Genomic DNA, 18,464 nt, shown 5'->3' with positions numbered 1-18,464 from the left:
GCTAGAAAGAAAAATATGAGAGGATGATATGGTAGCTCATGACAACTCTGGGATCTGTCCTGTAACCACATGTTGAACAGTGCTTTGAAACTTGCTTTTTTATTTCTTTGCTTTGTATATATGCTACACTATACAATAAAAAAATTTTTAAAAATAGAAGTATAAAAATAATTGACTTTTGACATCTCAGTTTTACAGTTCTCACTAGCTGCCAATGTTCAATAACAAATTTAGGTTTGTGATTATTTCTAATACCTTCTTTCAAGTGTGAAAATTATCAAAGGAATGATTGAATGTTAGAGTTGGTAGATTCCATTGAGCTCATTATGGTCCAGTCTCTCATTTTATAATTGAGGAGAATGGTCATAGATAACTTTATATGAGTCTCTCTGAAGAATTTTAAAAAATTTTTTTTTATTAATCAAAAAAAAGAAAAGAAATTAACACAACATTTAGAAATCATTCCATTCTACACATGCACTCAGTAATTCTTAGTATCATCACATAGGTGTATGATCATCATTTCTTAGTACATTTGCATCGATTTAGGAAAAGAACTAGCAAAACAGCAGAAAAAGTTATAGAATGTTAATATAGAGAAGAGAATTAAAATAATAATACTAATAAAAATATATATATATATATAAAGGAAAAAAAAAACAAAAACAAAAGATACAAACAAACAATTATATTTCAGGTGCAGCTTCATTCAGTGTTCCAACATAGTTACATTACACTTAGGTATTATTGTGCTGTCCATTTTTGAGTTTTTGTCTCTGAAGAATTTTATATCAGAGAATTAAAATCAACCAAAAACCAATGAGTCAGTGAGACTTACCTTTTTGTGTATCTCCTTTCAGTCTTTTAAAAATGCATATACGTATTTCCATAATAAAATTTGGATCATACTGTTTTTACTTTTATATATTGCTTTTCTCCCTCAATGTATTTTGAGACTTTTCCCCATTTCTTTCATTGTTGTGCACACATTCGTTACTTATATATTCACATATTTGAGGTACCTAATACTTCACTGTATGGATGTAGCATAATTTCTTTAATTTATGCTCTATTGTTGGACATTTAGGTTGTTTTGCGCTTTTGTTGTTAGTAGAAATAAAACTTTTGCACAAAAATCATGTGACTTCTCTTTGATTATTTCTTAAGTGGGGGTGGGGTGTGTGGATGTAACTGGTTTGGTTGGAGGGGATGGAGGTGTTTCAGGCTTCTGATACATACCACCAAGTTGACCAGCTCAGGAAAGTTGCAGAGATTACCCTCCCATAAGTAATATAGGTTTTTACATCTTTTTGAAATCCTAGCAACTTTAGACCTAGCAGGTCAGTTATTCCACTTCATTTGGTGATCAAATTTGCCCTAATTTTAACTATTTAAAAATACTAATAATTGTGGTGCAACTATTAGTCTGAGAAACCAGAAGGTCTTCTTCTCAGCTTTTACATATTCGTGGAGAAATCTAATTAAATGGCCAAAGATCCAATTACAGATGTCCAAGTGTTGTCCTGTAGGGGTCACTGTGACTATCAATCTATGCCTCAAGAAAACTAAGATAGTCATACATTTAAGAATGCATGCACATTTGTTTTGTAATGCCTGATTTGTCTACCTTCCTTAAACTAAAATATAATAAGGCTGTGCAGCCAGATAGCATCACAATACCAAGTTCTCTATAAATGACACATGCCGCTCTTTCCACTCAGTATGTTCCTCTACTAGAACTGATGAAAAGATATACTACTCATATGAAATGTGCTCATGCCTGTTCTCAATAGAAGAACTATTAGCTAATTGCCTAAGGTCATGAAGTACACTGCACATGCCATCTTGAAGAGAAGGGAGAGAACATTCATTTCTGTGGAGGATAGAATCCTATATCTCCACCTCCCGTTCTGTCCACCCTGTGCTTCTCCTGTCCACCCCTGGGGCTCTGTCTCAAAAGCAACACAGAGGACAGAATTAAATGTAATATTCATTCCATTCCATAAACCGAGTCCAATTTATTTTTTTTAACATCTTACTTTAAATTTAACATCTATTTTTATTTCATTTTAAGTTTTTATTAATGCAGCTCAAACATCATCCCGACCCTCCACGAGTGGGCCAAGTGGCTGGTGAGGACACATGTTTGCTAGGCGGTTGGCAGGCCTTAGGGCTGGGACAGAGAACATGCCAGATGCTTCTGGAATGTGTCAAACTTCTACAAGGCTGGAGTCTTGCCCATCAGAAAATGCAAAATAGCCTGTCGTTTTCCATTCCCTCCCATCCTCTGCCCCCCTCGTCCGGTGGAGTAGGAAGGGCGCAGGAAGGATATTTACTCTCGGCTCTTGCATTTCTCTTATTTAATCGAACCCGTGGCGCCTGCTCCTTGGAGTACAGACCAGAGGGTTCAGGCCAACGCGCGCCTTCCAGGCAGGCTGCCCAGCCGATCCAGGGCTTTTCTTTTCGCCAAGCTTGCGCTGGGCTGGGGCGTCCGGGAAAGGGAAGGAACCAGTCTAGGAAATTGGGGTGTGTGGTGGTGAGGCTGGTATACAAGCCTCGACTTCAGGTCCGAGTAGAGGACTCAACCTCGCCCTTGGCGCGTTGAGTGCGGCTGCACGCCTGACTTCTCTCCACTCCCTTTCCTGCCTGCTGCTGTCGCGGCTTCCACAGGGAGTCGGCAAAACTCCGTCACCTGTCGGAACCCGGATCTAAGCTGGCAGAAGGGACTGGCGGCCAGAGCACGCCGGTTGCTGCAGCCTGGGCAGGCGGCCCTCACCCCGCCAGGACGCAGCAGCCTCCCGACGCCGGTGCGCAAGTTACTCCTAGAGACTCGAGGTCCCTAGCTCCGCGCCCTAGCTTCTTGCTCACTCCCCTTCATCCACTTGTGCTACAGGCTTGGAGTATCCCGAAAGCCTGCCCAAGTCTGCCCAAGCCTGGGTTGCAGGTTCAAGACGCTCCGCCTCTTCCTTCCACTTCGAGCCACAAGCGCCGGCAGGAACCTTTCCAGTCGGTCTTAGTCTGCCGCAACTGCTGATATTTTCGCAACTTTCCAGGCAAGGTCCAGCCTCCAACCAAAGCTGCGCCTGCCGCCTTCCTGGGACATCCCCCCAACCTTGGGAGTTCAGGCTTTCCTCCCGACAACGAAGCCCCAACTTTTTACCCGCGGGCTGCACCCTCTGACTGGGTGTCCAACACCTGTGCCAAGGGGCGCACAAACCTTTCGAGGGCGGGCAACGCGCCTAGACTCTCGGCTCACTCTGCTCCTCTTCCGAGCGAGTGTAAGGCTGGGTGAGCCCGGACCGAGGTGCATTTGAGCGTTCCCAGGGCTTGGGATTCGTCCTCACCTCAGAACCGACCCTTGAGGAGGGATCGAGTCCCGGAGGTGCAGGGCTTTTACTCCGAAACTCAGTCGCTCTCGGTCTTTTCTCCAAACTCGGTCCCCATTGCGGAGCGGCCGGGGTAAGTAGCCGATCGGGGGATCCGGGTGCTCGGGACCTCGTCGCCCGGTCGGTCGCTGAGCGCACCATGGCCGGCTGCTGCTGTCTGTCGGCGGAGGAGAAGGAGTCGCAGCGCATCAGCGCGGAGATCGAGCGGCAGCTTCGCCGGGATAAGAAGGACGCGCGCCGCGAGCTCAAATTGCTGCTGCTGGGTGAGTGGCTGCGTGTCCCCCACCCCTGCGCTTCGGGAGCTCCCTTCCTGGTCCCTTCCCGCGCTGGGACCCTCGCCGCGCCCGGAGCCCAGCGGAGCTCAGCGCCGCCGCCTCTTTCTCCCTCCCAGGCTTGCGGTTGCCGGCAAATTGGGGGCTTAGGCGCCTTTCTTTTCACCTCCAGCCGAAAGAGTTTCGAAGGCATCCATTCCCATATGCTAAAACAGGGCTGACCCCTTGTCCGCCTTCCCAGGTGTGGTTCACTGGGCGCTTACCATGTGCGGGGCTGTTGGTGCGTTCTTAACCCGCGTCGCCGCTCCTTTGATGCAGGTCCGTAATATCCCCGTTTTACAGAATTGGAAGTGGAGGCACAGAGCGTTGACTTCCCTGATGGAGAAAATTCAGAGCAGATACCAGGTCAGTCGTGAGGGGAAACCCATGCTCTTTAGCCCCTCTCCTGACTCTGTGACCAACTCTGACCCCCACATCCCTTGACTTCCTTTGGCGATGCTCCTTCTTTGCAGCAGACCTCTTGCCAGCTTGTCTCACCGCGTGCTGTCTCCCACGGTTCAGGGACTGCTGCCCCTGCTAGCTCTTAATCAGGCTTTTCTGGCCTTTCTGCAAGGTATAGAACACCGAATTTCAAAAGCAGTGAGAAAACGGTTTAAGGTTTGCCCAATTTATGCCAAAAATCAGGGATTCCGCGTCCTCTGACTCTAGTGTTCTTTTCTTGTTCTATCCACTGCTGTTGAAGGTATTGGTCTTTTCCTTCTTTCAGAATCAGAGACAAGGATATCGCTGTCAAAATCTTTTTAGGTGGCCAAAGCATTTAAACTTTTTTTTGTTTTTCATCTCTTCCCCACACGAATCTTCTCTTAAACGATCTGTTTATCCAACTTTAATATAAGGAGTCACCCTCATTGAAAACATCAAGGAAGGAAATGTCAATCTATTTAGGATAAAATAGGGCAAGGTGACCCCCTCAACTTTTCCCCTGAGTTCATAGGGCCGATGAACTCTCCAGGCTGTGTCGCTCCTCACAGGGTAAGATGCTGCAGCCCTGCCCCCGCCGGATGCCCACAAAATTCCCTGCCCCAGCTGCTTGAGCCTGCTTCCAGGGCCTGTGCAAGTCTGCAGGGTGGACCCCATTCCTGAGTGGTGCCTGTAGGTACAGCTGTCTTCTGGGGTTGTGGAGGAGCTTGGAAATGTGAGCTGGGGGGCCACGGTGGTGCCCATGAGGCCCCCTGGTGAGGGGGCTGCTCCTTCATGCCTGGCATGGAGCGGTGAGGAGTCTGAGAATTCTAGACTTACCTGGCCTCCCAGGTTGTTATACAGGTACATTTGGCAAAAGAGGAGGATTATTTGTCAGTTTTCTCGCATAATACTTTGAAAGTAATTACATAGGCCTTCATTTGTACTCTTACCTCCAGCCCCCACAAATGACAGGGGCTATTCTGGCTTTGGTTGCATATTTTTTCTTTTCCAGGACAGGCGGAAGCCTGTTTCATTTTGAAATTCTTAGATTTGTATCAGGGTAGAAAGTACAAGTCCTGGAATCTATAATAGGAGCTTGACAAATGCTGCCTCTTTGTACAAAAAAAAAAATTAAGCAGTGAGCTGAGGCATACGGTATTGGTAATAAGCCTATTTATTTGATATGAAATGTTTGCATTTATGCTCAAACCAAGGGAGGGATGTTCATAGGTGAATTGTTTGCCTGGAAAGTCATATTTAATCCAGGTGTCCAGAGTGCCTCTCCATCTCCCCCCAGCCCTTGTCCCACTCTCTTCCTGTCTCCTTGGGGTGCCTCCTGACCTCTGACCCCCATTTCCATCATGCCTGCCTCTGACTGGCATCTATCATTCCATGATAACTTTCCTGCAAAAAACACAACCTCCAAACAGTATGGAGTGGTCCAGAACCCCAAGAATAGACTTTAAAACCTCTGGTTTCATTCAGTCTTTAAGGTAGTGGGACACACATCATTTCTTTTGAAGATAAAGGAAGAGGCAATGATTCAAACAGAAGAAACAGGAATCAGGAGAAGCGTATGTTGCTCTGTCTGAAGTCCTGTGGTTTAAGTGAAAAGATTCATCTGCCCCTCTACAGGGTGTGGACTGCACTACCCGCTGCTTAGTTGCCTCAGATGACAACTCTGCTTTGCAAATGGGAAGCTGGGATCCCATGTGGATGGTGGTGGAATGGCCCCACAGCCCACCAACTCTAGCACAACAAAGTGTGCTTTTGCAACAAATGCTTTGAGGATGTTTTCAAAGTGTATTTAATGAAGCCGTATCCTGTTTGGGCTTAGTGAAAGCATGGGTCAGTGTCCAGCAGGGAAAGAGAAAAGCTATTGTCTGTTTAGAGGCAGTAATTGCAAGATATCAGCATGATGCAACATGGGGGAAAATAAAGGAGAGGGCTACATTTAATAGAATGAAACTGCTTATCTGTTCTCCTCTGAGAAGAACCCTGATGAGTACTGTTCAGTGTAGACAGATAGTGTCTGGACAATAGCAATTAAATGGGGGGGGGGGGGTGGAATGTGATTTTTAAATTGATTTTAGCATTAATTGAGGCTTTGTGAAGTGTGACTTGTTAATCCAGGTTTTGTCCAGCAACACTTAGGGCTTCAGTATGGGTGCACACTTCACATGAGAACTCTCTGGAAGGATCGTTTGCTGGGGAATTGGTATTTAACTTATGTTGGCATAGGGATTAAGCTGTGTATTTTCTAGGTCACACTGCCCAGGTTCAAACTCTGGCTTTACCATTTTCTAGCTGTGATGGTTTGAAAGGAAGTATGCTCCCTAAGAAAAGCCATGTTTTAATATAAATCCCAGTTCATAAAGGTAGAATAATCTCTATTCAATACTGTATGTTTGAAACTGTAATGAGATCATCTCCCTGGTTGATGTGATTTAGTTAAGAATGGTTGTTAAACTGGATTAGGGGATGACATGTCTCCACCCATTTGAGTGGGTCTTGATTAGTTTCTGAAGTCCTATAAAAGAGGAAACATTTTGGAGAATGAGAGACTCAGAGAGAGCAGAGAATGCTGCAGCACCATGAAGCAGAGAGTCCACCAGCCAGCGACCTTTGGAGATGAAGAAGGAAAACGCCTCCCGGGGAGCTTCATGAAACAGGAAGCCAGGAGACCAAGCTAGCAGATGACACCGTATTCGCCATGTGCCCTTCCAGCCGAGAGAGAAGCCCTGACTGTGTTCGCCATGTGCCTTCTCACTTGAGAGAGAAACCCTGAACTTCATCGGCCTTCTTGAACCAAGGTATCTTTCCCTGGATGCCTTTGATTAGACATTTCTATAGACTTGTTTTAACTGGGACATTTTCTCAGCCTTAGAACTGTAAACGAGCAACTTATTAAATTCCCCTCTTGAAAAGCCATTCCATTTCTGGTATATTGCATTCTGGCAGCTAGCAAACTAGAACACTAGCTTTTTACTAACTTCTCTGGGCTTCATCTGGCAGTCAGTGCTTGGTGCATGTCAGCTATCCTTGCTCCATTTTTTTGCTATTGATCATTTTATTAAACACTTTTTATTGTGCAATGTGACCTATCTACAGAAAGGCAATACATTTCGAAGTACATTTTAACAAGTTGTTATAGAACAGATTTCAAAGTTTGGTATGGATTATAGTTCCACAATTTCAAGTTTTTGCTTCTAGCTACTCCAAGATCCAAGATACTGGAGACTAAAAAGAAATATCAATATAATGATTCAGCAGTCATACTCATTTGTTAAATCCTGACTTCTCTGTTATAACTCCTCCTTCTCGATCCTTCGCCCAATCTTTACAGATATTTGGGCAATGCCTCTTCTAACATTTTTCGTGTTGAGAATGGGTGTTCTCAGTATGGGCTAGAGGGGTAAAACTGGTTGATGTTCCTGGAGAGCCTGGCCCCTCTGGGTTGCAGGACTTATCTGGCCTAGGAACCGTTTAAAGGTTTTAGGTTTCTGAAAAGTAAATTTAGTGTGGGCAGCTTTTGTAGGATCTCTGGGGGTTCTTCAGGATTAAAAGGAATGATGCTGGTTAGAGTTTAGCAAACCTTGGCAATTAGCACTATCTAGCTAAAATAGCCTCCAGAGTAGCTTTTCAAGTCTATTTGTTCTCTCTTTAGCTACGATACCTTATTTTGTTACATTTCTTTTCCCGGTTTTCTTGGAAGGCGTTGTCAATCCCATGGTGCTAGGGCCAAGCTCATCCCTGGGACTCATGTCCCACATTGCCAAGGAGACTCACACGCCTGGATGTCATGTCCCACATAAGGGGGCGGGTAATGATTTTACTCGCAGAGTTGGGCTTAGAGGAAGAGAGAAGCCACATCTGCCTTGTCCATTTTTGGACATTTTCAGTTACCAATGGGGTACCATTTTCCACCTTAGTTGATCAGTGCAGTTAGAGGTCACATGGCCAGAAAGTGCCCGAATTTAACCCCTCTGTGACTGTGAAAAGGAGTAGTAAATATGCCCATCTTCTCTTCTTAGCTGAGTTCCACCGAACAGGATTTTTCCTCAGTGTCGGGCACTGTTAGCTGTGTTGGGATCATTTCAAAAGTCTGAGTTGAAGGAGGCTTGTTCAATTGCAAATGTTATAAGACAGATAGCCACGGCCGCTTACTAAGGTTCAGAGCATGAGGGGAGGCTCTGGGTAAGCTGAGGAAGGGGCTCATCTGCCGTTCCTGAGTCGGGGGTGGGGGTGGGGGTAGATGACACGTGGGAGTGTGTGCAGGAAGTGCCCAAACTTCTCATCTACCTGGGGACACTTCTAAGGACAGTAGGCACCCGCTCTGAGGACCCGGGATGGACGTGAAGGACCCCTCGGTTGCAAGATTTGTCTGAGGTTTTGTATTTTATCTTAACCATTTGAACACATGGTGTGTTCACTATAAAATAGATAGTGATATAAAAATGCTAGTTTTTTTTTTTCTTAATACACTTCAGGAAGGGGGATGGTGTGTCTTTATCTGTGGCGTCACGTCCGTCCTGGCTGGAAGGGGCCCCATGGTCACCTCCCGTATTCCACCCCAGCTAGATAACTGTGCTTCCAACTATGCCCCGCCCCCCCTCCGTTCTTTCTGCCTTTTAACGGGATTTTTCCACAGCGTCAGGCACTGTTAGCTGTGTTGGGATCATTTCGAAAGGCTGAGTGGAAGGAGTCCAACCCTGCATTCTCCACTGGAACCCTGGATAGGTGATTCTGTGTCCTTCTCAGTCTGCAAGGAGACGCTTTATACAATTAGTGCAAATATCCTATTCCTCATTAAAATTTCCTTCTAGATTTAGCATCCGTTGATGATTCTTGTCTGATCCAGTCAACACGATTGCTGCAAAATGATGGTTTTCCAGCTCCAGCACTCTCCATATTTCCCAGTTTGCACTCAACCTTCTATTGTAAGAAAGAGTCCCTCTGTGTGGGCTCTTACATGTGTTATCTGCATGGACTCTTGAACTCATAGTTGAATTTTATTTATTTATTCATTTATTTATTTGCCCAATGGCCTTTATGACAACACTACTTAATCATTTTGGTGCTCAAATTGTACTGGATTTGCACAGTGTGATCTCCTTCCGATGGCTATGTGTCATTGTGACACGTCCTATCATTTTTGTGAGCTCTTCTTACTTTCTGGCATAACAAGATGTTCCAGAATTATCTTGTACCCACCCTGCTCTGGCTCTGGAATCAGCCATTTTTCCAAGAAGCCTACAGTCCTTTTAGTGGAGAATTGCACTTTCTTTTTTTCTCTTTCTTTTGTTCTTGCTTGCTTGCCTGCTTGCTTATAGTGTAATTTTTTTTATTAGAGAAGTTGTAGGTTTGCAAAAAATGTCAAGTTCCCATGTAGTGCTTCTGTTGTTAACACCTTGCATTAGTGTGGTACCTTTGTTACAATTGATGAAAGAATATTATTATAATTGTACTAACTATAGTCCATAGTTTAAATTAGGGTTCACTGTTTGTGTTGTAGTTTTCTTTTTAAATTTTTTAAATTATATTCTAGTGATATAAATACAACCTAAAGTTTCCCCTTTTTAACCACATTTAAATATAGAATTCAGTGCTATTAATTATGTTCACAACGTTGTGCTACCATCGCTATTATCAGTTACCCAAACTGTTCTATCACCCCAAGCTGAACGTATGTACCAATGAAGCATTAATTGCCCATTCTTTACCCCTATCCTGTCCCCTAATAACCTGTATTCTAGTTTCTGACTCTGTGAATTTGCATCCTCTACAATATTTGTCCTTTTGTGTCTGACTTATTTCATGCAACATGATGGCCTCAAAGTTCGTTCTTCTTGTCGTGTGTTATCATTGTATGAACCACCCTTGTGTTCCTGGGTAAATACCATTTGATCATGATATATAATTCTTTTAATGTGCTGTTAGATTCAATTTGCTAGGATTTTGTTGGGAATTGCAGCTATCTTTTAAGATGTTTAATGCTACTTGAAATAAAGATATAAGGTCCACTGATTCAAATCAATAGCCATTGTCTTGAACAGCTGATTTTCTAATGCCAGTAGTTGGACGGTAGAAGTTTTAAGGTTTTAAATAATCTTAAACTGTGAGCAGATGTGAAATGGGAATTTCTGACAGAGTTTGGCCAAAACCAATGTAAAAAACTATTTCAACCCTCAAGGGGTCATTTTCTTTTATTAAAAAAGATGGCTGCTAGTCGACATCGCCGTTTGTTTCCTTTTTTCCCATGATACCTGAACCACAAAAGAAAAAAAAATTATTTTAAGAATTCCCCACATGTGTGAGGTTGCAGGAGGGAGGGAGGAAGTGAGATTGGAGAAGGCAGACAGAGGGGATTTCAGTTAATCAGTGCTGCAGAGGCACCGTGCTACTAATGGCAGAGACTGAAGTGCAAGCAAAAAAGGGGACTTCATTTGAAGACTAGGTATGAGGACATCTCATGGAATTAAAAGAATCAAATAATGAAAACTGGGAAAGAGCAAGTGCCAGGGCCCTCAGCTGCCGGAGTTTGTCCCTCTTCTCCAGGGCACAGCCACGGGCTGACTTGGCTCCGCTTCCTTCCCAGCTTAGGAGTTCTCTGAGCCACTTCCCTTGTCCCTGGGGGAGAATAAGGCCTGGCGCGGTATCCGGAGGCCCTCCAGGTTGATTGGTTCTGACCAGGGGGATGTATATCACATCCATGAGAGTGGATGGCCTAGGAGCAGGGGTCCCTGTCAGCCAGGCAGCCACTGCCCCAGAGGCTGTGGCACAGAAAGGCAAATGTGGCAGCAGCATTCCAAGGACTCTGGAGTGTTAGGGACTTGAGGAGCCCCTGTGCAAGCCCTAACTTTCATTTTGAGCGATTTGCCCTCTGGTGGTGAGTAAATTAGCGGCTTGGTCAGGGTGTTTGGCGGCAGACCACTGAAGCAGGAGAATGATTTATTGGAGGGGAGGCCAGAAACTCACAGAACTGATGGGAAGGGAAAGCAGGCTCAGCAAAAGGGCAGGATCCCAGAGAGTGTTGACATAGCAGACACTGATTTGGACCAGGCTGCCAAGGACAAAGCCAGGGGACATTTCCACTTTGGTGATTTCTGCTGCTGCGCTGGACGCTTACCTCCACAGCAGCCCTGCAAAGCATCGCTGACCATCTCTTGCATCCTTGTGTCACTTTTAGAAATCTCAGGCCATCTGATGGGCTCAAATGTCAGGGAGCTGGGAGAGAGGCAGGCTGGCTCACTGGTGAGGAGCACATACTCTGGAGCCAACTCACCTGAGTTTAAAATCTTTGCTCTTCCACTGATAAGCTGTATCCTTATGTATTCCTTAATTTTCTCATCCATTAAATGGGAATAGTAACCCTGTGAGGTGGATACTGTCATGGGAATGGAATGAATCGTTATACAAATGCTTGGAATAGTGCCTGGCACACAGTAAGGCACTTACTATTTAAGTGTTTGCTAAATACAAATCTGCCAGTCTTAGACTTACATCATAGGAAAGGGGTGGCTGCCTCCTTCCTTTTTCAGAATTCCACCCCAAAAAGGTGGGTGCTTCCCTGACAACAATCTACAGCCTTTCCTAAATGGATTGGTTTTAGTTGCCTGTAAGCTGCTGGAATGCAATATACTAGAAATGGATTGGCTTTTATAAAGGGTATCTATTAAGTTACAAGTTTATAGCTCTAAGGACTTAAACATTTCCAAACTAAGGCATCCATAGAAAGATACCTTGACTCTGAAGAAAGGTCAATGCCTGTCACTTGGGAAGGCACGTGCCTGCCGTCTGCTGGTTCTTGTTCCCAGTTCTGTTGCTTCCAGCTTCGGATTCCAGTGCTTCCTCTCTAAGTGTCTGTGGGTCCTCATTTAGCTACTCTGGAGCAAAAGGATGTGTTTCATCTCTTAGCTTAGCATCTCCTAGGACCAGAGCTTTCTTCTCTTCAAGTGTTTGTGTCCTGGTTTCATGTAGCTTCTCTAAGCATCTCTGTTGGCATTCCAGGGATCTCCCAATGGCTGTGTCTGAGCTTTCTCCAAAATGTCTCCCCTTTAAAAGGGCTCCAGTAAACTAATCAAGACCCACCTTGAATGGGTGGAGTCACATCTCCATCTAATCAAAAGGTCACACCCACATTTGGGTTGTTACATCTCCATGGAAACAACCGAATCAAGAGGTTCCCACCCTAAACAATAGGCCTGGCCCCACGAGATCAGATTCAGAGTGAAAGAACGTGGCTTTTCTGGGGTATGTAACAGTTTATACCAGCACAATCGGTAAGTGCAAGCTTGAATTAAAAACGAAATAGGAGCTTTTAGACAACGGAAGTGTGAGATGTAAAGAAAGTCAACCTCATCTTTAAATTTTGGCATATTTAATATTGGTGCAGTTTATTTCTTGATTTTTTTTAATCCTCCCTTCATTCTATAGAGATATGAATATTTCACACCCATATCCTTTTATTATTGTAATTAGAGAAGTTGTAGGTTTATAGAAAAATCATACAGAAGGTACGGATTTCTCATACACCCCCTCCCCAACATAGACAGTTTTTCCTTATTATTAACATTCTACATTAGTGTGGTACTTTTTAGATTTTTGTTTATTTGATTTATTTATTAAACATAACAACACACAAACACCAACATTCTTAACTTATGATCATTCCATTCCTGATATATAATCAGTAACTCACAATATCATCACATAGTTGTATATTCATCATCATGATCATTTCTTAGAACATTTGCATCAATTCAGAAATAGAAATAAAAGAAAACAGGAAAAAAAATCATACATACCATACTCCTTACCCCTCCCTTTCATTGATCATTAGCATTTCAATCTACTAAATTTATTTTAACATTCGTTCCCCCCATTATTTATTTATTTTTAATCCATATGTTTTACTCGTCTGTCAATAAGGTAGATAGAGTGTGGTACTTTTGTTGCAGTTGAAACAATGTTATTATAATTATACTATTAACCATAGTCTGTAGTTTACATTAGGGTTGTACAGTCTTATGGTTTTTTTTTAAAAAAAAATTAATTCTGGCAACATATATACAACCTAAAATTTCTTATTTTAACCACTTTCAAATGTATCATTCAAATATATGATACATCAAATATAGTGGTATTAGTTACTTCAACCAGTGCTGTGCTTCCATCACTATTATCCATTACCAAAACTTTTCCATCACCCCAAGCAGAAACTTTGTGCAATTAAGCATTAACTTCCCTTTCTCTACCTCTACCCCAGCCCTTGGAAACCTATTTTCTGGTTTCTGACTCTACAGATTTGCATATTCTAACGGTTTCACATAAGTGAGAGCAGGCAATCTTTGTTCTTTCACTCAGATGTCTCCAGGGTTCATTCACACTGTCATGGCATCAGAAATCCATTCCTTTTTATGGCTGAATAATATTCCATTGTGTTTATATACCATATTTTGTTTATCCAATCATCTGTGGACGCATATTTGAGTTGCTCCCATCTTTTGGCTGTTGTGAACATGCTACTGTGACTATCAGGGTGCAAATATCTGTTTGAATCTCTGCTTTCAAGTCTTTGGGGCATATGCCTGGACTGTGTGGAATCACACAGTAATTCTAAACTTCACTTTCTGAGGACCCACCAGACCGTTTCCTACAGCGGCTGCACCATTTTACATTCATGCCAAAATGAATGAGCATTCCTATTTCTCCACATCTTCTCCAACATTTATTATTTCCTGTTTTTTCTAACAGTAACCATTCACATACCAGGTGTGAGATGGTATCTCATTATGGTTTTGATTTGCATTTCTCTAATGGCTGATAATGTTGAGCTTCTTTTCCACATGCTTTTTGGCCATTTATACATCTTTGCAGAAATATCTATTCAGGTCTTTGCCCATTTTAAAATAGGGTTTTTCTTTTTTGTTGTTGAGTTGTAGAGTTTCTTTATATATTCTGGATATTAAACCTTTATTAGGTGGGTGTTTTCCAAATATTTTCTCCCATTGTGTAGGTTGTCCTTTCACACCTATAACCTTTTATCTTGGGGAACTCCAACAACCCATCTACCTGGATTATCTCTAGTGACAGAATTTTTTCCAGATCTCATGATTTCTCCCCATTTTTTGCAGCTGTCATTCCAATCTGGACCATAACTGCTATCCTGCCTTACTGCAATTTCTTCCTAATTTCTCACTGTCCACATTTGCTTCTCTTTGGTCCATTCTTAAAACAGCAACAAAAATGGTCTTTTTAAAACTTAATTCACGTCAGAGCACTACCTTGTTTCAAATTCAGTACACTTACACTTGGAATAAATTTCAAAATCCTACCTCTCTCTTTAGATACACATAATATAACTTTTCCCCTTGACCATTGCATTGAAGCCACACTCACCTTTAGTTCCTTCTTTGAACGCACCAAGCTTTTTCTTCCTGGTCTTTGCATTTTCTCTTTCCCCAACTGGAACATTCTTTTCTGTCCCCCATTCCCATTCAGAGTATATGGCTGATTCGTTTGGTCCTGAGGTTCAAATTCTTTTCACTGTACCACACATGGTTGGCTCTTTTTTGTCTTCAGGTCTCAGCTCAGAAGTTTGTTTCTGTGAAAGGCCTTTCCTGATACCCTCTGGTTCAGGGCACTTACTCCTAGTTGTTTGGTTTGATCACCCTGTTTTCTTTCTTCATAAATGATATGTTATCTCCTACTTACTTGCTTGCTAGTCTGTGGGCTCCCCCATGAGATCCTAAGTTCTGTGAGAGCAAGGCTGTGCAGGTCGTGTTGCTCTTATTTCCCTGGCACCTGAATCAACACCTGTACAATGTATTAATTGTGCTCACTATTAAGCACAAGCACTGACTAGTTGGAACGGATGCCTGACTAGTCAGAAATGATACGGGCCAGCCAGGTGAATATCAAATATTTTTCAATGAATCAATGTTGATATCCCATGATACAGATGGAAAACTCAAGTCCCTCATGATTGTTCAGAGTCCTGTTGTTATTTAGTTATAAGCAGGGTTAGATACTTAATATATTGTTTTTCTTTTCAATGTTGTTGTTGTTTTTTCTGAATAAACTATTGCATATATAAAAAGAGAAGAAATAGCAATGAAAACTAAAGTTTTCTAGAATATAACCGCAAAAAGCTTAAGGGCTGCCTAAGCTTCCCCTTTTTACTTTCAGTATTGACTGATGACAATACCAGTGGAAACAATTTTAACTGTGGAATGGATAAACATATTAAAAATGTTTTCTAATTTAAAAAAGTACTTAGAGCATCATTGATAGGATATGGAAATCCATTCCATAAATGATTTGAATTTTGCAAAATGTACATTTGTCTCAACTTAAATTTACGGGCAAGTTTAAGTTGACATCCACTCTATTGGCAACCTTAGGTCTCAGGGCATGGAACAGTCAGAGCTTTTTGTTACCTTCTGTCCCTTCAGCATGTGCCTTTTTGGCATAGAGAGTCCCTTATAGACAGGTCGTGCTGAAGAGAACTTAGTGATATTCTCGGACCTATGGACCAAGTAAGGAAACCAAAGCAGAGGATGGTGAGAAGTATTAAGATGTAGGAAGTTGAGGAATCAGATTATTTCATGAACTGTTCTTTTTTTTTTCTACTCTTTTGCTCATTTATTAAACAAAGAAACAAAAAATAAACACGAATTCTTTCTCTGTCCCTACCACATGCTAAGCGGTATTCTGCTGCATACCACATAGAAAACAAAAGAATATACTTCCTCTTCTCTCTTGGAACTCGCAGTCTACAGGAGAGGCATTGCAAGCTTGCAGATAGATTGGACTTTCGTTATGCTTGCGTTCCGCAGAGGGGATGCCCACGGTGCTCTGAGGGTCAGTCTGTAATCCACGAATTGGCTGTTGTCAGGACATCAAGGAATCTTTCCGAAGATAAGCCCTGGGTCTGGATCAGAAGGATGAATTGGAGTGAATCAAAGACCACTGGCAGAGTGACCCAGGCAGAGGGCACCACATGGGCAGAGTCCTGGCAGTGGACAGAATGACCAGCTGGAGCTGAGTGAGTGAGGGGGGCAGTGAAGGAATTCTGCTGTTGTTCTCCCAGCATTTAAAGCCACCAAAAAACTTCTGGCAGAGGGTCAACATTAGGTTAGTATTTTGAAAAGAGTCCATGCTGTGAAAAATGGATCTGGGGACAGGAACAAATGCAAGTCCATCAGTGAGAAGGCTATTGCAAGTAATCAGGGAAGGGAAGAAACCAGGTGGTTGCTTAGAGTGTGGAGGTGCTGGTGGGGATGGAGAGAACCTGGCGGATCTGAGATAATATGGGAGGCAAAAGAGGTGGGACTTGAGGATGGATCATCTGTGAGACAATTCAGGATTGAGGGAGAATGCAGTGTTAAGGGTGGTTCTTGGATTTCAGGCCTGCCCAGCTGAATCTTAATATATTCTCTAATGGCACTCTGTACTTACAATTGTAACTGAATAATTAATTGGACAATCTGTTGTCCTCCTGATGAACCATAAATAGCAGATGAACAGGGACCTTCTTCTTCCTTCTTCACCAAGTTTCCCCAGTACCTACCTCAATACCTTGCACATACGAAGTGCTCCATAGATATTTGTGAAATGGAATAATTTGTGGCTTATCAAATTCATCTTACCACTAACTGATTGGGTTCTTAAGCTTAATTCTGTTATTAAAGTTTTGGGGTCAATAAATACCCCCCTTTCTTGCATGTCTGAGATGGGAGCACAATAAGAAATATAGACACAGAACCAGGCAGAAGGAGATCAAAATATCATTTTTTGTTCAGACCATTTGGAGAATATATATCAAACAGGTAGACTTATTTCCTCACCCCAAACTAGGCTGACTTTAGCCTCAGAGTGATTTATGTCAGGTCCTCTCCCTAGGAATGTGAAAACACTCTGTGCCACATGGCACATGCTCTACAGGAAGACAGACCCTGAAAGAACACTAAGGAGGCCGGGCTGAGCATGCCCGGATCCTTCAAGTTGACTTGCCAATGAGGTAAATCATCCCCTTCCCTAGGAAGGAGTGAGGAGTGGGAGGAGAGGCCTGGCATGTTGCTGTGGTAGAGCTCACTCTGCACAGATACCTGAGGAATAGGCTGGAAGGTTCCTCCTAACACATGGGATAGCTTTTCTTGCTGTGCTCTTCAGGTTGGGAGGTTCTTCTGGGGGAGATCTTGTGACTGTCTGAAGTCCTTGGTCCTCAGATGTTCTGTCCTGTATAAAGGACATGAGGAGGAGATGAAATGTGGGTGCCTCTCTCCTCTGCTGTGTGCTCATTCTAGGACGACTGTATACATCTCTCTTCTTCATTTTTCCTCTCTTGAAAACTCAGGGCAAACACAGTGATTTTTTTTAAGTAGTATTATTTATATCCAGCTATTTTCAAACTTTGATTGGAAAGGAATGGAACCCTGAAAAATGAGATGGCGACATATGGATTGATTATGATTGCCATGGAGAAGTTGAAACCCTACGTCATGCTGAGTCTTCTCTAAATAACCCTGTAATAGTCTGCCTTGAGGATATAACCACCCCACCTCCAGCCTGCCCTGAGGGGTTGGCCACCCAACCTCCATCTGAAGGGATTACCCCTAGAGCGAGTAATCTTGTTTCACCAGATGAAACTGCAAATGAATGCCTTGAAGCAAATGGTTTGGAAGATGCTTCTAATTCCTTTCATGACCTACACCACCACCCCTCATTTCTTCCAGACCTATAGCTAGACTCAAGTCCCAACAGGCCCCTAAAGGTGAGGTACAAAGTATCACACATGAGGAGGTATGCTATACTCCAAAAGAATTATGCGAGTTTTCCAATTTATATAGACAGAAATCAGGGGAATATGTGTGGCAATGGATTTTAAGTGTGTGGGATAATGGTGGGAGGAATATAAAGCTGGATCAGGTTGAATTTATTGATATGGGCCCACTAAGCAGAGATTCTGCATTCAGTGTTATAGCTCCAGGGGATAGAAAAGGCATTAACAGTTTGTTTGGATGGTTGGCTGAGACATGGATCAAAAGGTGGCCAACATTACCTGAGGATGAAATGCCAGAGTTGCCCTGGTGTATGTAGATGAGGGGATCCAGAGGCTTAGAGAGTTTGGAATATTTGAATGAATTTATTGTGCAAAGCCTACTCTTACACCCCAGAAATGTCCAGAGGATGCACCTTTTACCAGAATTGTGAGAAATAAATTTGTGAGACTAGCTCCATCATCCCTGAAGAGCTCTGTAGTTGTACTTCTCTGTAGGCCAAATTTTACTGTGGGAACTGCTCTCACTGAGCTGGAATCCTTAAACGCAGTGGGGATGAC

At 43.0% G+C, this 18,464-nt stretch overlaps 1 protein-coding gene across 2 annotated transcripts in view; it reads left to right on the top strand.

Moving 5' to 3' along the window:
* The first annotated feature begins 2,382 nt into the window (after positions 1 to 2,382).
* The window catches only part of GNA14 (G protein subunit alpha 14), a 229,935-nt gene continuing 213,853 nt past the window's right edge, over positions 2,383 to 18,464 (top strand). Inside the window, exon 1 of one of the 2 annotated variants that reach the window (XM_077148470.1) lies at positions 2,383 to 3,649. In XM_077148470.1, coding sequence (XP_077004585.1) covers positions 3,526 to 3,649 — 124 coding nt within the window. In that variant the 5' untranslated portion in view covers positions 2,383 to 3,525. Of the gene's footprint in view, positions 3,650 to 11,838; positions 12,403 to 18,464 lie in introns of those variants that run through there. The other variant, XM_077148476.1, reaches the window with a different exon arrangement.

This window comes from Tamandua tetradactyla, chromosome 2 (genome assembly GCF_023851605.1).
Source record: "Tamandua tetradactyla isolate mTamTet1 chromosome 2, mTamTet1.pri, whole genome shotgun sequence".
Taxonomy (NCBI): Eukaryota; Metazoa; Chordata; class Mammalia; order Pilosa; family Myrmecophagidae; genus Tamandua; species Tamandua tetradactyla.
Note: the sequence above shows the minus strand (reverse complement) of the source record. Positions and strands in the feature narration are given on the sequence as shown.